Below are 13,892 nucleotides of genomic sequence, written 5' to 3'. Positions count from 1 at the left end.
ACTTCGCGTAGAATAACAACACATTTTATTTATATATGAAAAAACGCCCAATTTTTGCACTATTTTTGTGAGAAAAAACAACTCGTTCCGTTGACTTTTTCTGTATAGCTTCGCTTTGCTTTGAACAAATAAACGATTAATAAACCATGATAATTGATTGAAATTTAATCGAATAGATTGAAACCAGCCATATGACACCAGTATACCATTTACGTTGGGCCCCTCACGTTTTAAGTCCCAAACACGATGTTTTGATACTCATCGTGACTCTCGAATTATGAAAATGGCTTCTACTTGAATACTATCTGCTGTTTTTTTTAGACAAACCGACAAGTTTTTTGTGAAGAATTTTTTTTATTTGTCAGTGTTTTTATTAAAAAATATTTACAAATCAATCTAGGTAAAATTTTATTTAATTTCTATCTATTTGTTAGTGGGATTTGGTAATGAAGTTTATATAATTTATGAACAATTTTAGTAATTATTGTTTTCTTGCTCTGGAGACTCCATTCAGAATGGGTCTAATTACATCCTTGAATGAGACACTTCTCCAACAACCTAGTGCAGCTGTTGCCATCTGCTTTAACATCTGCCATGCGTCTTCAACTCGTGGACATTCACTGTATTTGTGTGTTATAGTTTCGGGAGCGGCATTGCAGTTTGTACATTGCTCTTCATCTGTCCGCTGCAACTGTGTACATGTGCAGCTCAGCCATAGCCGATAAAGTCAACGCCGGGGAGCTCGGTTCGGTCGGATCGGCCTAATGCGTATAGCCTTTAAGCATAAATAAAATAAACCTAGATTCCGCAGTGTAATAGTACTGTAGTTCAGCAACCCGTGACACCAACAGTGCCATCTGGTGTAGAATGGGTGCGTAAATGGTCCTAAAATGCATGTACAAAGTTGCCTGCGCATTTAACACAACAATAGTAGGGTAACAGAGGTATTTTGGGCACTTCATATATTTTGGTTCACCTAACAAACTTTATCGATTTCATCGGATTTTATCGATGTTAAGTAACTCATTTTGCATCAATTTGGAGCTAATCACATTAAATTACCTATTGCGGAAGGGGTTTTTAATGATATTACAATATTTGGTGGATATTTTTATAAAGTGGGCCAAAATAAATTCAATGTTACCCTAGCTAATGGAAAAAAGTGTACCCGTTTCTCACTTGGAGCGCTGTTAATGTCTCCGTACAATGGGAAATTTAGTTTATTTTATTTATGCTGTGTCCATTTACGTTCAGTCGTCTTGATGATTTTTCTGCGAATCTTGCGAGAAGTGCTACCAGCTTATGGTTGATACCGAGAGCACGCATGTTGTTAGAAAGGTACTCACGATTCACACGATTGAATGCGCTGTCTAGGTCGAAAAAGATAAGTTCTGTATAAAATGTTCAATGTGTAACAATGACAGATTCTTTTTTTTTACTTCCTCTTTCGCGATTATTTCGAAATATATAGAGAGAGTGGCTTGGCTCATATCCAGGAGATTTTCTAGATGCACTTGGGTATCTCTGCCGTGGTGATATCGTTCATACTGACGTCATTAATAAATTTTCTAAGTGTATACACTTCAACATAAACCCAGAAAAAACGAAAGGTCTACTTTTTCTGAACAGTAACAAAGACATTAACATTACAATAAATGGCGTCAAAATTGAAATGGTTCGCACACATCGTTATCTAGGCTTAACTTATGACCGCAGCTTAGAGCAAATTCAGCAGCTAGAAGTTCTATATGGAAGGTCTATAATAGAGCAGAAACTGGAACAAACGTATCCCCAGCATGCCGTTCCAGTTTTATTTATTCGACCAGTTTTTCTGTCGAATTTAAAACTGGTCTACGATGCCGTTATATTTTTGGTACATTTGAAACACGAGTAAAACACTACTGGGGCTGCCAGTTTTTCTTGTTATAAAATTCATATTTAAATTTTGTAACTGACATAAATTATGCATCTAGAACTGGAACACTACTGAATATGCCCTTAGGATTCGGTGCTCATAACAGCGATTTGCAGAAAAAAATAACAATACGACTGAATATGCTAAAAGTCATCTCTGGGACTAAATGCGGCTCCCACCCACAAGTCCTTACTAGATTATACGAAGCACTCATTAGAAGTATGATGGGGTACGGTTGTATAATACACAACAACGCTAGTAAAATAAATCGAAATAAAATAGTCACAAACAACCTGTTTGAGAAAGGTGACTGGTTGTACAAGAACAACGCCATTGAATACTACTACATCCGTCAAGAATACGTCGCGAACAGATTCATCACTCGATGCATAGAACAAAACAACAACTTGGCGGTAGGGCTTAAAAAACTCGTTGCAACAACTCTAGCAATTTTACGTATTTAGAGAGAAACTACTTGAAACAACAAGAAATATTCGATAATGTTATGACTGATCAGGAATATCGAGAATCATCTCACGTACAAATCGAAACAGATAAGGAGCTTAACATCGCCTCGAAGCGAAATGTTAATCCTATGAGACTCAAACAAATGTCGTTATTCCTGATGCATGGAAAATACAAAGGAAGACCAAGAATATATACGGATGTATCGAGAAAACATGCCACATACGCTGTAGGTATATACATAGAAAATTCTAAACAACGATACCACTATGGACTGAGGGAGGAAACGAATGTCACAGGTGCGTGATATTAATAGATTCGCGATCATCTTGCGTTATGTTAGAAACAATATAACAAGCAGAACCTTCTATACTGGTAGATATATTGAACATCGCACAGATATGGGAAACATCCTTCCAATGGATCCCGAGTCACGTTTCTATGGAAGGAAATGAGATTGCAGATAAACTGGTCAAATTAGGACTAGGAAACGAAGATCCAATATTTAACAATAAACTTTTCGTAAAAGATGTCTTTAAGCGATTCAATTACTTGAAAAATCAGCTGGCCAATGAATGGTACCAAAAATACTAATTGAAAAAGGCAAAAAATTCTACGAAATACAACCAGTAATTAACGATAAGCCGTGGTTTATAAATCAGGATCTAACTGAATCTGATATCAGAATTATAAACAGACTGATGACAGGACATGATTTCTACAGGTACTGGCTGGCAAAGATGAAAGTACTGGAATCCGGTGATTGCGAAATATGCGAAGAGCCGGAAACATCTGAGCACCTTATAATGAATTGCCCGAGTTTCGAAACGTTCAGATCCAATTTTAATTTCGAATTACAATTCAAATGCCTACACAATTCATTCAAATCCAAAAATAATAAGTATTACAAGGGATTACTCAAATTTATTCGACAAGCTAAATAAAATGTGTAAACAGTACAATTAAACAAAACCAGCTAACAAAACGTCACGCAACCGTCACAGGTATGAGACGTTGAATAATTAAATGGCCATATGGTTGTCGTTATTGGCACATTGTCGCAAAGCTGATTTACCGATAGCGACACCTGCCAATGAAAACTGGAACCAAGAAAAGGAGGGTTCTTTCGGAAATTTTCATATCGGCAAGAAGTGATTTGCAACATTCTTATCGTTTATTCAATAGTATAAATAGATATCAGCAATAAAACTACACTCGAAGTAGAAGAAAATCGATTTCAAAGTGATTACACGATTTATTCAAATCCAAAAATAATAAGTATTACAAGGAATTACTCAAATTTATTCGACAAGCTAAATAAAATGTGTAAACAGTACAATTAAACAAAACCAGCTAACAAAACGTCACGCAACCGTCACAGGTATGAGACGTTGAATAATTAAATGGCCATATGGTTGTCGTTATTGGCACATTGTCGCAAAGCTGATTTACCGGTAGCGACACCTGCCAATGAAAAATGGAACCAAGAAAAGGAGGATTCTTTCGGATATTTTCATATCGGCAGTAGTGATTTGCATTTTGATTTTTTTTAGCATAAACATTTAGTAGTTAAACATGGAAAATCTTCAGAAATATGTGAAATTGGGTAAGGTTAGATTTTTCGGATCAACATTTTTTTAAACAGAAAACAGTGTAATGTTGATTTCTCGAATACTAGACTGTATAGCGATCGAGTACTATTTATTTTGGATACTTTATTTGTTATTTCCAGGCATTTGAAAAATGGTATCAAATCAAGTTTAATATTCTGAATAAACGATAGATTTCGCACAATGAACTAAGATCAACAATACCACCTCAGAGTAAAAATTTTTTCTTCAACTTGTACTATGATTTTTCAAATGAATTTTCCCGTTTTCATAAGAAATCGTTGAAAAGGTGGAGTAATTAGTTGTTTGTAAACACATTACCGCCATTGTTGCTGTGCCGTGAGCTCTAGTAAATTATTGTTTTTTTTTTGGTTATTGAACGTTTATATTCTGTTCGTGGTGCGCTACTCTGTTGCTAATTTGGTTGGCTTCTGTCTGGTTCTGGAGTGCAGTGCTTGGAGAGTGTTTTTCGATCAGTTTTTTGCAGCCGTTGGTGATTCATTGAGTGCACAATATAACTGATCATAGTCAACACATCAGTAAGACATCCAGTTCCCAGAGCTTTTACGTGACTGCAGCGCCATCTGTGTTTCAATGTCATCTGGCTCAGATCATTGCGATATGACCAATGCATGTGATCGGTGTGCTAAAACCGTCACTTCTGATGAGGATTTCATTTCGTGCTCGGGTTTTTGTAATCATGTGGTCCACATGAAGTGTGCCGGATTCAACAGACTGTTCTTGAAGGTACTTTGTTTTGGATGTGTGATCAGTGCTGCAAATTGATGAAACTCGCTCGTTTCCGGGAGTCTATATCAGGCCACAAGCAGAAGCTGTCAAACACAGCCAGCGTTGCCAGGTTGCCAGATTTGTCTGGCAAATGCCAGATTTTTCTCGCTTCGCCACACACTCAAACTTACTAGATCTTTTGTCAGATTTTCTATTTTTTCCAGATTTTCGATCAGAGAGAAGAAGAAGAACTACTCATACTAATGGGTCCATTGTCACGCACAGAGTTGCCAGGTTATTTTTTCAAATATCTGTCAAAACTCAAAAATTATCTGGATTGGTCTGGGTCTACTATATACAAGGAAATTTTTGCCGGGCTTCATTTTAAATGAGCAAAAAAAGGTCTCCCTACCTATCGTACAGAGGCCAAAACCGTAAAGATCTAGCGAGATCTGACAAAATCTAGTAAATTTTGAAAATCTGGGAAAATTTGGAAAATCTGGCAAAAGATCTGGTTAGTTTGAGTGTCTGGCGAAGCGAGAAAAATCTGGCAACCTGGCAACGCTGGTCACGCAGCTAATACTGTCAAAAAAAATTTAATAAAAGTTAGTCGGTTGGTGAACATTGCAGCGCAGTGTTTGCTGGAAGCGTGGTGGATTTCGCGGCAAGATTTGTTTATCATTTACGTACGTAAATTTTATCCAGTCGAACTACGGAACGATTATGGCTGAATTAAGGTACATCATGATATAAATTTCTGAACATTTCATTGCTAATAGCATAAGTCGATCGAGAATGTTACTGTACAGATTTTAATGTTGAGTTCTAACTGGTGAATTCGAGAGGTTCTTCCCCTTGGAATATGACGTGATTGTTTGTCTTATTTTTAAAGTGATAACATCGGGAAGGTCAAACTGATAATCTATGTTTCGTACATCTATCCTCAGAGATGGAATTCTTTTAGGATGCGGAAATCCGCTATTGGATATCTCGGCGATTGTGGACGAATCGTTTCTTTGCAAATATGATATGCTACCAAACAATGCAATCTTAGCTGAGGAAAAGCACATGCCAATGTAAGATTGCTTTATTGTTTTGGCACGTATGTATTGTCATTACCAGCTCTGCTTGTAGGTACAAAGAACTTATCGAAAAGTTCAATGCTGAATTCATCGCTGGTGGTAGCGTACAAAATTCTCTTCGTGTGGCACAATGGATTTTACAACGACCGAAGGTTGCTGTTTTTTTCGGTTGCGTTGGCAAAGATCGGTATTCAGAAATCCTGCTTGAAAAAGCTACGAATGATGGAGTGAATGTGCAATATCAATTCTGTCCGAACACTTCAACGGGGACATGTGCGGTGTTGGTAACTGGTACTCAACGTAGCCTTTGTGCAAACTTGGCTGCTGCAAATAATTTCACAGTGGAACATTTGAATACTCCAACAAGTCAACAATTTCTGCAAAACGCAAAATATTTCTACATCTCGGGTTTCTTTCTGACGGTTAGCATCGAAAGTATTCTTGTCGTGGCTAAACATGCTCTATCCAAAAACAGTCTATTCATGATGAACCTTAGTGCACCGTTCATCCCACATTTCTTCAAGGACAATCTGAATCAAGCACTTCCCTATATTGATATTTTGTTCGGCAACGAAACGGTAAGTCGATGAAAATAAATTTGCCAAATCCCAATAAGTGAGAGTGTTTATTTTTAGGAAGCCCTTTCTTTTGCTGAACATCAAAATCTAGGTACCGATGATCTGAAGGAAATCGGGCTGAAAATTGCAGCCTTGCCAAAACTGAACACCGCCCGATCACGCATTGTCATTATTACTCAAGGCAGTGATCCTGTTCTACTGTTTGAAAATAGCACTATTACAGAATATCCGGTGATAAAACTTGTAAGAGAACAAATTGTAGATACCAACGGTGCCGGGGATGCGTTTGTGGGAGGTTTTCTAGCTCAGTTAGTTTTGGAGCAAAGCTATGAAACCTGTATCAAGTGTGGCATATGGACTGCACGTGAAATTATCCAAAGATCTGGCTGTACATTCGATGGTGTACCTGAATTTAAGGCATAGGATTTTTTTTTCTTTCGAACAAGTAGCACATTTTGGCAGTGTTAACATAATCAATAAAGTTTTATTGTTATACTTACATTCGTTTGCTCGTCATGCATTAAAAAAAACTATTGATTTGGCACCGTATACAAGCTGGCGATGGCTGGATCTTCCGTCTCATAAATAATGAGTACACCGCGAAATTTATCCACTAACTGGAGCAGCTGTGAACGTCTAAGATTTTCGAAATACATTATCTCTTCGAGGTGGTGTTCTCCCTTGAAGTATCCGGCCTGCCATAAACGAACCATTAAAGCCACATCTTCCGGGTTAGATGCAGCAGGAATTTTTAAAACTGCCTTCCGATCGCACTCCTCAAACACAGAGAGTAATCGTTTGATTTTATCTTCGTCCTCCATTGAAGCTATACTCTCGTCATTGTCAGTGCTGGAGGCGGTTTGTCCGATACTAGAGTGACTGAGGTTGGACCTATGACTAGCAGATGAGGGACGGGTATTTGATGTTGTTGAAATCATTGTAAAACTATCTGGGTACAAATCATCCGATAGTGAGTGTTTCCGATTTATAGGTACGGCAAGGGGCTGACTAGAAACGTTTGCGATAGAACTGCAAAACCTACGTTTAAAATATAATCCAAATCCAAAGATTTTAAAATAATACTCACGCGTTGTTATTATCAGTCGTCGATTGTTTGTGCTGTTCTTGTTCTGTGTTCTTGTCCTTTGTTTCTCTTAAATGATCATCTTCTGATGCAAAAGTGATATTTTCTTCGTCGTACGAGGTAATAAACTGAACGTAGGTGTGTAATTGCATAAGTAAATGATGTTGCAGCATCCACAACACCATCTGAGCTAATCGTCCTTGTCTAGCGGGGTGCTGTAGCGGTGTCGTTAAATGTCCTATCGATGTTGGCAGCGAGAAGTCGCTGATTACTTCAAAAAGCGACATGCCGGGAAATTTTGTTGAAAATTTGTCCGACAAATTCGAATGTATGTTTAACTGGGCATCCGGAGCGATTACATACACATTGGTTTCGCACAGTGGATAAATTATTGTAGCTTTTGCCCAGTACACCAGATGACCAACCAACTGATAAACATGATCAATAAGCAGATCGGCGTCTGAAGCCATATTCTGAAGGCTTTTCAAAGGATTGTAAGCCTCGATAAGCTGAAGAAGCATTCGCGCTCCGGAAGGCGGTACACAATCCAGTAGTTCTGATGGATCTACTAGTAGAAGCATTCCGTGATAGGGCTTAAGTGCATGTAAGCATTTATCAATAGCCTCTGGTTCAACAATGACACCTTTTTTGTGAAACTGATGTGCCTTCTGAGGAAGGCAAAAACTTAACGTGACAGATTGGTTCATCGTTACATTCAACAATCCTGTTGTGCATAGATCCTGGTATATTGTCTTGATGAATTGAGCCAAACTACTATCCCTTAGAATTGTATCGAATACATTTACACTACCGCTAACTGCGGCGTCATGTTCCTGAGCAGCTGCTGCTACCTCATCTATACACGCTACCATCATTTTCATCTCGTTTGAAAGATATCCAACTCGACGTTCTTCGTAGAGCAACGCGACTCCAACTCGTTTACTTAATTCATAGTAACACTTTACAATCGAATAACTTGCTTGGGCATGAAGAGCAAACACTATATTGATGCGAAAGAAGGCAGAATTTTTCTGATCGTCACTTTCCGTCACCTTTACCAATGTCGGATGCGACACGAAGCGTACATCGTTCACTTTCAATTCAAATTTCTGGTTGCATAGTTCCGATTTTACCGCAAACAACGTAGCTAACACGTCATCGGATATTCCATATAGCTGATCTAGCAAAAAAAATACATAATATTTTTCTGTAATAAGTATTATTAATCATTGGCTACCGAAACAGATATGTGAAACAGTTGGTGGTGCATTTTGCAGAATGTCGTCTCCGTTTTGCAAAATCGAGTAAGGTGTCTTCCGGGAAGGAATTATACTTGTCTGAAATTGCTGTGGAACATTGTACGGGTAGCGGAACAGTAATCGATCACCTTTACTGTCTGATTTCACCATGATAATGCTGAGCGGGTTTACCTCCATCGTATGGCAATAAATTGAGATTTGGTTTTCACATAAAACAAAACAAGACAACTATGTATCCGCGTTCAGAGCCAGTTTGGGACCAGCTCATGATTGGTTGAAATTGGCATAAGCAAGTACTTGACTTTGAAACCGAGATGCCAGGTCATTTTTTTCAAAAATCTGTGATCATACCCAAAACTAGAGTGACTATAATCAGAGTGGCGACAGCTGTTCGTTTGGAATGACAGCTCCCAGTTCCAAACGAGCAAACGACCTGTCAATTCAATGTAAAGCTAATGGAATGTTTTGAATTGTTGCCAAAATTACGGATGAGATGTCGTCACTCTGGTTATAGGCACTCTACCCAAAACCTGTCTGTGAAAATCTGTGACGTTTTCCGTACCCCAATAGCAGTTCAAAATCACCACCCATTTTCCGTACCATTTCAGCTCATCGAATTTAATTCAGTCAGTAAAAAAAAAAGGTCTCACTACCAACACGCTCTACACCTTTTACCTCTACCGCTCTTTACTTTTAGTTGCTAAACTGTACTCGATTTCCACAATCTGTGCAAATCTGTGATTTATTCAAGAATCTGTGAAAATCTGTGATCATTTTCAGAAATCTGTGAAAATCTGTGTCACTTATAAAATCTGTGCAGAAAATTCTAAATCTGTTAAACACAGATTAATCTGTGAACCTGGCATCCCTGCTTTGAAATAGATATCACTGCAGGATTAAATAAAAGCAGAGATGCCAGGTAAAAATTTGAAATATCTTCAGACAGGGTTGTAAAAGTCTGTATATCCGAAAAAAAAATCTGCAGTCAGCACGTAGGGTAACAGAGGTATTTTGGCTCACTTTAGGGTTGATTTTATTTTGGCCCACTTTGTACAAATATCCACCAAAAGTTGTAATATCTTTGAAAACCCCTTCCGCAATAGGTAATTTAATTTGATTAGCATCAAATTGATGCAACATGGGTTACTTAATAGGTTATCAAATCGATTAAATCCATAAAGTTTGTTAGGTGGGCCAGAATAAGTGGAGTTGCAAAATACCTCTGTTACCCTATGTCTTGCTGGCAGCAATTTCTCTATAAATCCTCTCAGCAGGCAGTTCAATTTTCTTGGGTTTTGAGCGGTTGTTACACGAAATATTTGCTCAATTTGCTTGTTGTTTTTTGTCTTGCAAAACTAGTGTGAAAATTAAGTGTTACCTTCATATAGAAAGAAGATTTGTTGTTATTCTACGCGAAGTAGAAATATTGTACAGATATGAAGTGTTAGTTTGAAAAAATAAGTGAAAAAAAATTTCGGAAATAATCCAGTAAAACTAGTCCAACGGTGCTCCAACTTCTCATATTAAAAATGGCTCAACAATGGACCTCTGTCTGCCGGGTTGGCAAAACGAAAAAAATAGCATTCGGTTCAACGGTCTGTTCCAAAATCGGCAAACGAAGGTCCCGTGTTGGCCTTCCGTTGAACGATTGATTGGACGTTCTTTGGACCAATGATCCAATGTATTGAACCAATGAAGGACCACCGTTGAACGTTTTTTTCTAAGAGGGTAGTTTTAACGTTGTTGAACTGAAAATCGAGTCAGTTTCAAACCTGATTTGTATATCAGGTTTGCTGAAAACCCCGTTGCTAAGTGCGAAATCAAAACAGTTTCGTGAAAAGTGTTTGTTTGATGAAACTACCCTGGGTCAGTTTCAGTTTTCACAATCGAAAACGACATAAGTATGGCGCGCCGGGATTCAAGCATGTAAACATAAACAAACGACCAGTTCAGATCGGGATTTCACTTCTAAGCTACTTCAGTTATCGCGCAGCCTGGCGAATCTTTGGCACTAATTGAAAATCTTTTTTTTTTTTTTTTTTTTTCTTTAAGGGCTTGCAAGGTAACGTGGAAATATAGAAAATTCCCTGCCCTTTTGCTCAGAGAGGGGAATGGGCGCGTTGTATCAATTTGGTCGTGATACAGTTCGATTGGGAGTCTAGGTTTACCTGATGCTCAAAAGAGCCTGAGTTTATGGTAAACACAGACAATGAACAATCGAAGATAATAAAATGGAAACATGTACTAAAAGTAATAGCTAAACAATTAAAGAATAAAAGTATAATTTCATAGTCCAATATCACTAAACGTTAGCTTCATGTTCACATTTTCTTATCCGTTGAACCATTCTGAGTGGCAAAATACATATAATTTGAATAAAGTCCACTAACCCTTGACATTTCCATTATATTTCATAACACATCAACGATGAGGAGAACAAACGGAATGAAGCAGAAGCGCTTTAAAAACAAGTCCACAGGAAAAAGAGAGGAAAAACAGAATTATTCAACACAACCAAAAACACCTTACTAACGGTATCTTAAGAATAGCAGAATCAACAGGAAAGAAAAAAATTTAAGGTATGGATTATAATCATCTATATGATGAGTTCAACAGAGCTGGTAAGTTATACCAAAATCACAAAAAAAGGTAAAAACCACATAACTTATCCATCGTTACATATTGACATTATTTTAAAATTAAATTATATATAAAAAATACATATATGAAGATGATAAGATGGATCAGAGGAATGTATGTGCGAATGTGTATTATATATTCATAAATGTGAGTATGTATATATATGTATGTGTGTATGTATGTATGTGTGTATGTATGTGTGTATGTATGTATGTATGTGTGTATGTATGTGTGTATGTATGTGTGTATATATATGTATGTATATGTGTATATGTATGTATATGTGTATGTATGTGTGTGTGTATATATATATATATATATATATATATATATATATATGTATATATATGTATGTGTGTATGTATATATATATATATATATATATATATATATATATATATATATATATATATATATATATATATATATATATATATATATATATATATATATATATATATATATATATATATGTATATATATGTATGTATATGTGTATATGTGTATATGTATATATGTGTGTATATGTGTGTATATATATGTGTATATGTATGTATATATGTATATATATATGAATATATATAGGTATATATATATATATATATATATATATATATATATATATATATATATATATATATATATATATATATATATATATATATATATATATATATATATATATATATATATATATATATATATATATATGTATATATATGTATATATGTATGTATATATATATATATATATATATATATATATATATATATATATATATATATATATATATATATATATATATATATATATATATATATATATATATATATATATATATATATTTGCCTTGTCGTAATAGGAAAACATGTTAAAAATATATAAAAGGACAGTGACCGTACCCAGTAAGTATAATTACAATTAACATAATTAATAAATATTTCAGCAACACATATATACTAATTCACAAATGGGGAAAGGATCAATGCACAATTCCGGGCTAACGCCAGTGTTCAATTGGTCAACATAGACTAGTTCGTCAGGCGTGGAATTGATATTGTATATCCTGGATCCATAAATGGACCCGGTTCAGAATTTGCGCTATTCAGCTGCCCGACCGGTAAACCCAGAAAAAAAAGGGCTTGCAAGGTAACGTGGAAATATAGAAAATTGTACACACATCCGATTCTGTTCATTTCGTTGGAGGAAGGATTAGGCGGAATCGCATTGAGGAATCTGTTACAGTTATCATGGATAATGGAGTGATTGTGCTGTGGCTGGTATTTTGAATGCAGGTGATGCTCTAGATCAGCGGTTTCCAAAGTGGTCGATGCAGATCCCATGAAGTCGATATTCTATCCGCGGGGGTCGATGTAAACGAAAACTTACTATGGGGGTCGACGGGGCCTAGAAATCGACCCCTTATTGTTTGATATAAGTTGTTATTTACGCAAAAAAGTTGTGTTTATTTGACCATCCGCAGAAATTGGTGAGTATTTTAAATCAATATTAAAAAAGCAAGAAATTGAATTTTCAAAAGAATGATGGGGTCTGAGGTCTAAGTTAATTTTGGTTAAGGGGTCCATGACCCAAAATAGTTTGGGAGCCCCTGCTCTAGATGATTCCGAAATGGATAAGTAAAATGTTGCACTTATCAATAATTTCAATTGATAAACAATGAAGACCACACGTTGATTATCGCTTAATCGATCGGTTTACCGAAAACGAATATATTTTGGTTTTACAGTTCCTAATCGATCAAACAATATCTGCCTGTAGCTCTTCAGACTCTTAAGTATGGTTTTATTTGACTTATATTTTTTTCTGACACAATTTATTGTCATCGGTTCAACGTTCTCACTAAATAAGTATTGGATAAAAATGATGTTTTGAAAGTATACCGATTAAGTTGCTCAACCCTCGCGTTTCGAGCCCCAAACACTGCGATGTTTTGATACTCATCGCGACTCTCAAATTGTGAAAATTATCTCCACTTGATGTCCCAAAACACTGTGAGAGTCGACCCAAAATTCACTGATTTTCGTTCATTAAACAAGGTAAACGCGTAAAACAAATGTATTACTGTTTGTTTGTTTACGTGGCAATCAGCTGATTTTTAAGTTCCGATTTTGATCTCATCATGATGGCGTCGTGACAGGAGGCCGGTTTTTTCTTCTTCACGTCTCTGTTATTCCAAAATAAAATGACAACCGCACTAACACATAGAAAAACGTGATAACCACTGTATTTCACATCGTGTACAAACAGTACCGCTGATCTGTCAAAATGTGTTCATCCGACCCTCTTAGAAAAAAACGTTCATTGGTCCAATACATTGGATCATTGGTCCAATGAACGTTCAATCAATCGTTCAACGGGAGGCCAACACGCGACCTTCGTTTGCCGATTTTGAAACAGACCGTTGAACCGAATGCCATTTTTTTCGTTCAACAAACCCGACAGACAGAGGTCCATTGTTGAGCAATTTTTAATATGAGGAGTGATCATCATCTTTTCCGCAAAGACGGAA

At 36.4% G+C, this 13,892-nt stretch overlaps 2 protein-coding genes across 5 annotated transcripts; one reads left to right on the top strand and one right to left on the bottom strand.

Moving 5' to 3' along the window:
- Positions 1–5,317: 5,317 nt before the first annotated feature.
- LOC131436867 (uncharacterized) lies at positions 5,318–6,878 on the top strand. Of its 2 annotated transcripts, XM_058605822.1 has the most exons (4): positions 5,318–5,456; positions 5,667–5,795; positions 5,854–6,379; positions 6,437–6,878. In XM_058605822.1, the coding sequence occupies exons 1-4, from the start codon at positions 5,443–5,445 to the stop codon at positions 6,800–6,802; spliced, it is 1,035 nt and encodes a 344-aa protein (XP_058461805.1). In that variant the 5' UTR covers positions 5,318–5,442; the 3' UTR covers positions 6,803–6,878. The 2 variants fall into 2 exon arrangements, with proteins under 2 accessions (XP_058461805.1, XP_058461804.1); XM_058605821.1 differs by lacking the exon at positions 5,318–5,456 and having other exon boundaries at positions 5,644–5,795.
- On the bottom strand, positions 6,844–9,131 carry LOC131436865 (GATOR complex protein NPRL3). 3 transcript variants are annotated; one of them, XM_058605818.1, is made up of 3 exons: positions 8,701–9,131; positions 7,467–8,643; positions 6,844–7,417 (listed from the first exon to the last, which is right to left on the bottom strand). In XM_058605818.1, the coding sequence occupies exons 1-3, from the start codon at positions 8,897–8,899 to the stop codon at positions 6,910–6,912; spliced, it is 1,884 nt and encodes a 627-aa protein (XP_058461801.1). In that variant the 5' UTR covers positions 8,900–9,131; the 3' UTR covers positions 6,844–6,909. The 3 variants fall into 3 exon arrangements, with proteins under 3 accessions (XP_058461801.1, XP_058461802.1, XP_058461803.1); XM_058605819.1 differs by having other exon boundaries at positions 6,844–7,408; positions 8,701–9,042; XM_058605820.1 differs by having other exon boundaries at positions 7,467–8,638; positions 8,701–8,874.
- Between the last annotated feature and the right edge of the window lie 4,761 nt (positions 9,132–13,892).

The sequence above is a fragment of the Malaya genurostris genome, chromosome 3, assembly GCF_030247185.1.
Source record: "Malaya genurostris strain Urasoe2022 chromosome 3, Malgen_1.1, whole genome shotgun sequence".
In the NCBI taxonomy this organism is placed as follows: domain Eukaryota; kingdom Metazoa; phylum Arthropoda; class Insecta; order Diptera; family Culicidae; genus Malaya; species Malaya genurostris.
Note: the sequence above shows the minus strand (reverse complement) of the source record. Positions and strands in the feature narration are given on the sequence as shown.

Excerpts from the sequence above, each read along its gene's own strand:
- LOC131436867 (XM_058605821.1), top strand. The coding sequence starts at position 5,644 with ATGTTTCGTACATCTATCCTCAGAGATGGAATTCTTTTAGGATGCGGA. Across the intron at positions 5,796-5,853 it reads GAGGAAAAGCACATGCCAAT|GTACAAAGAACTTATCGAAA; the intron begins GTAAGATTGCTT and ends CTCTGCTTGTAG. Across the intron at positions 6,380-6,436 it reads TTTTGTTCGGCAACGAAACG|GAAGCCCTTTCTTTTGCTGA; the intron begins GTAAGTCGATGA and ends GTTTATTTTTAG.
- LOC131436865 (XM_058605818.1), bottom strand. The coding sequence starts at position 8,899 with ATGGAGGTAAACCCGCTCAGCATTATCATGGTGAAATCAGACAGTAAA. Across the intron at positions 8,644-8,700 it reads TGTTTCACATATCTGTTTCG|ATCAGCTATATGGAATATCC; the intron begins GTAGCCAATGAT and ends TTTTTTTGCTAG. Across the intron at positions 7,418-7,466 it reads ACGACTGATAATAACAACGC|GTTTTGCAGTTCTATCGCAA; the intron begins GTGAGTATTATT and ends TTTTAAACGTAG.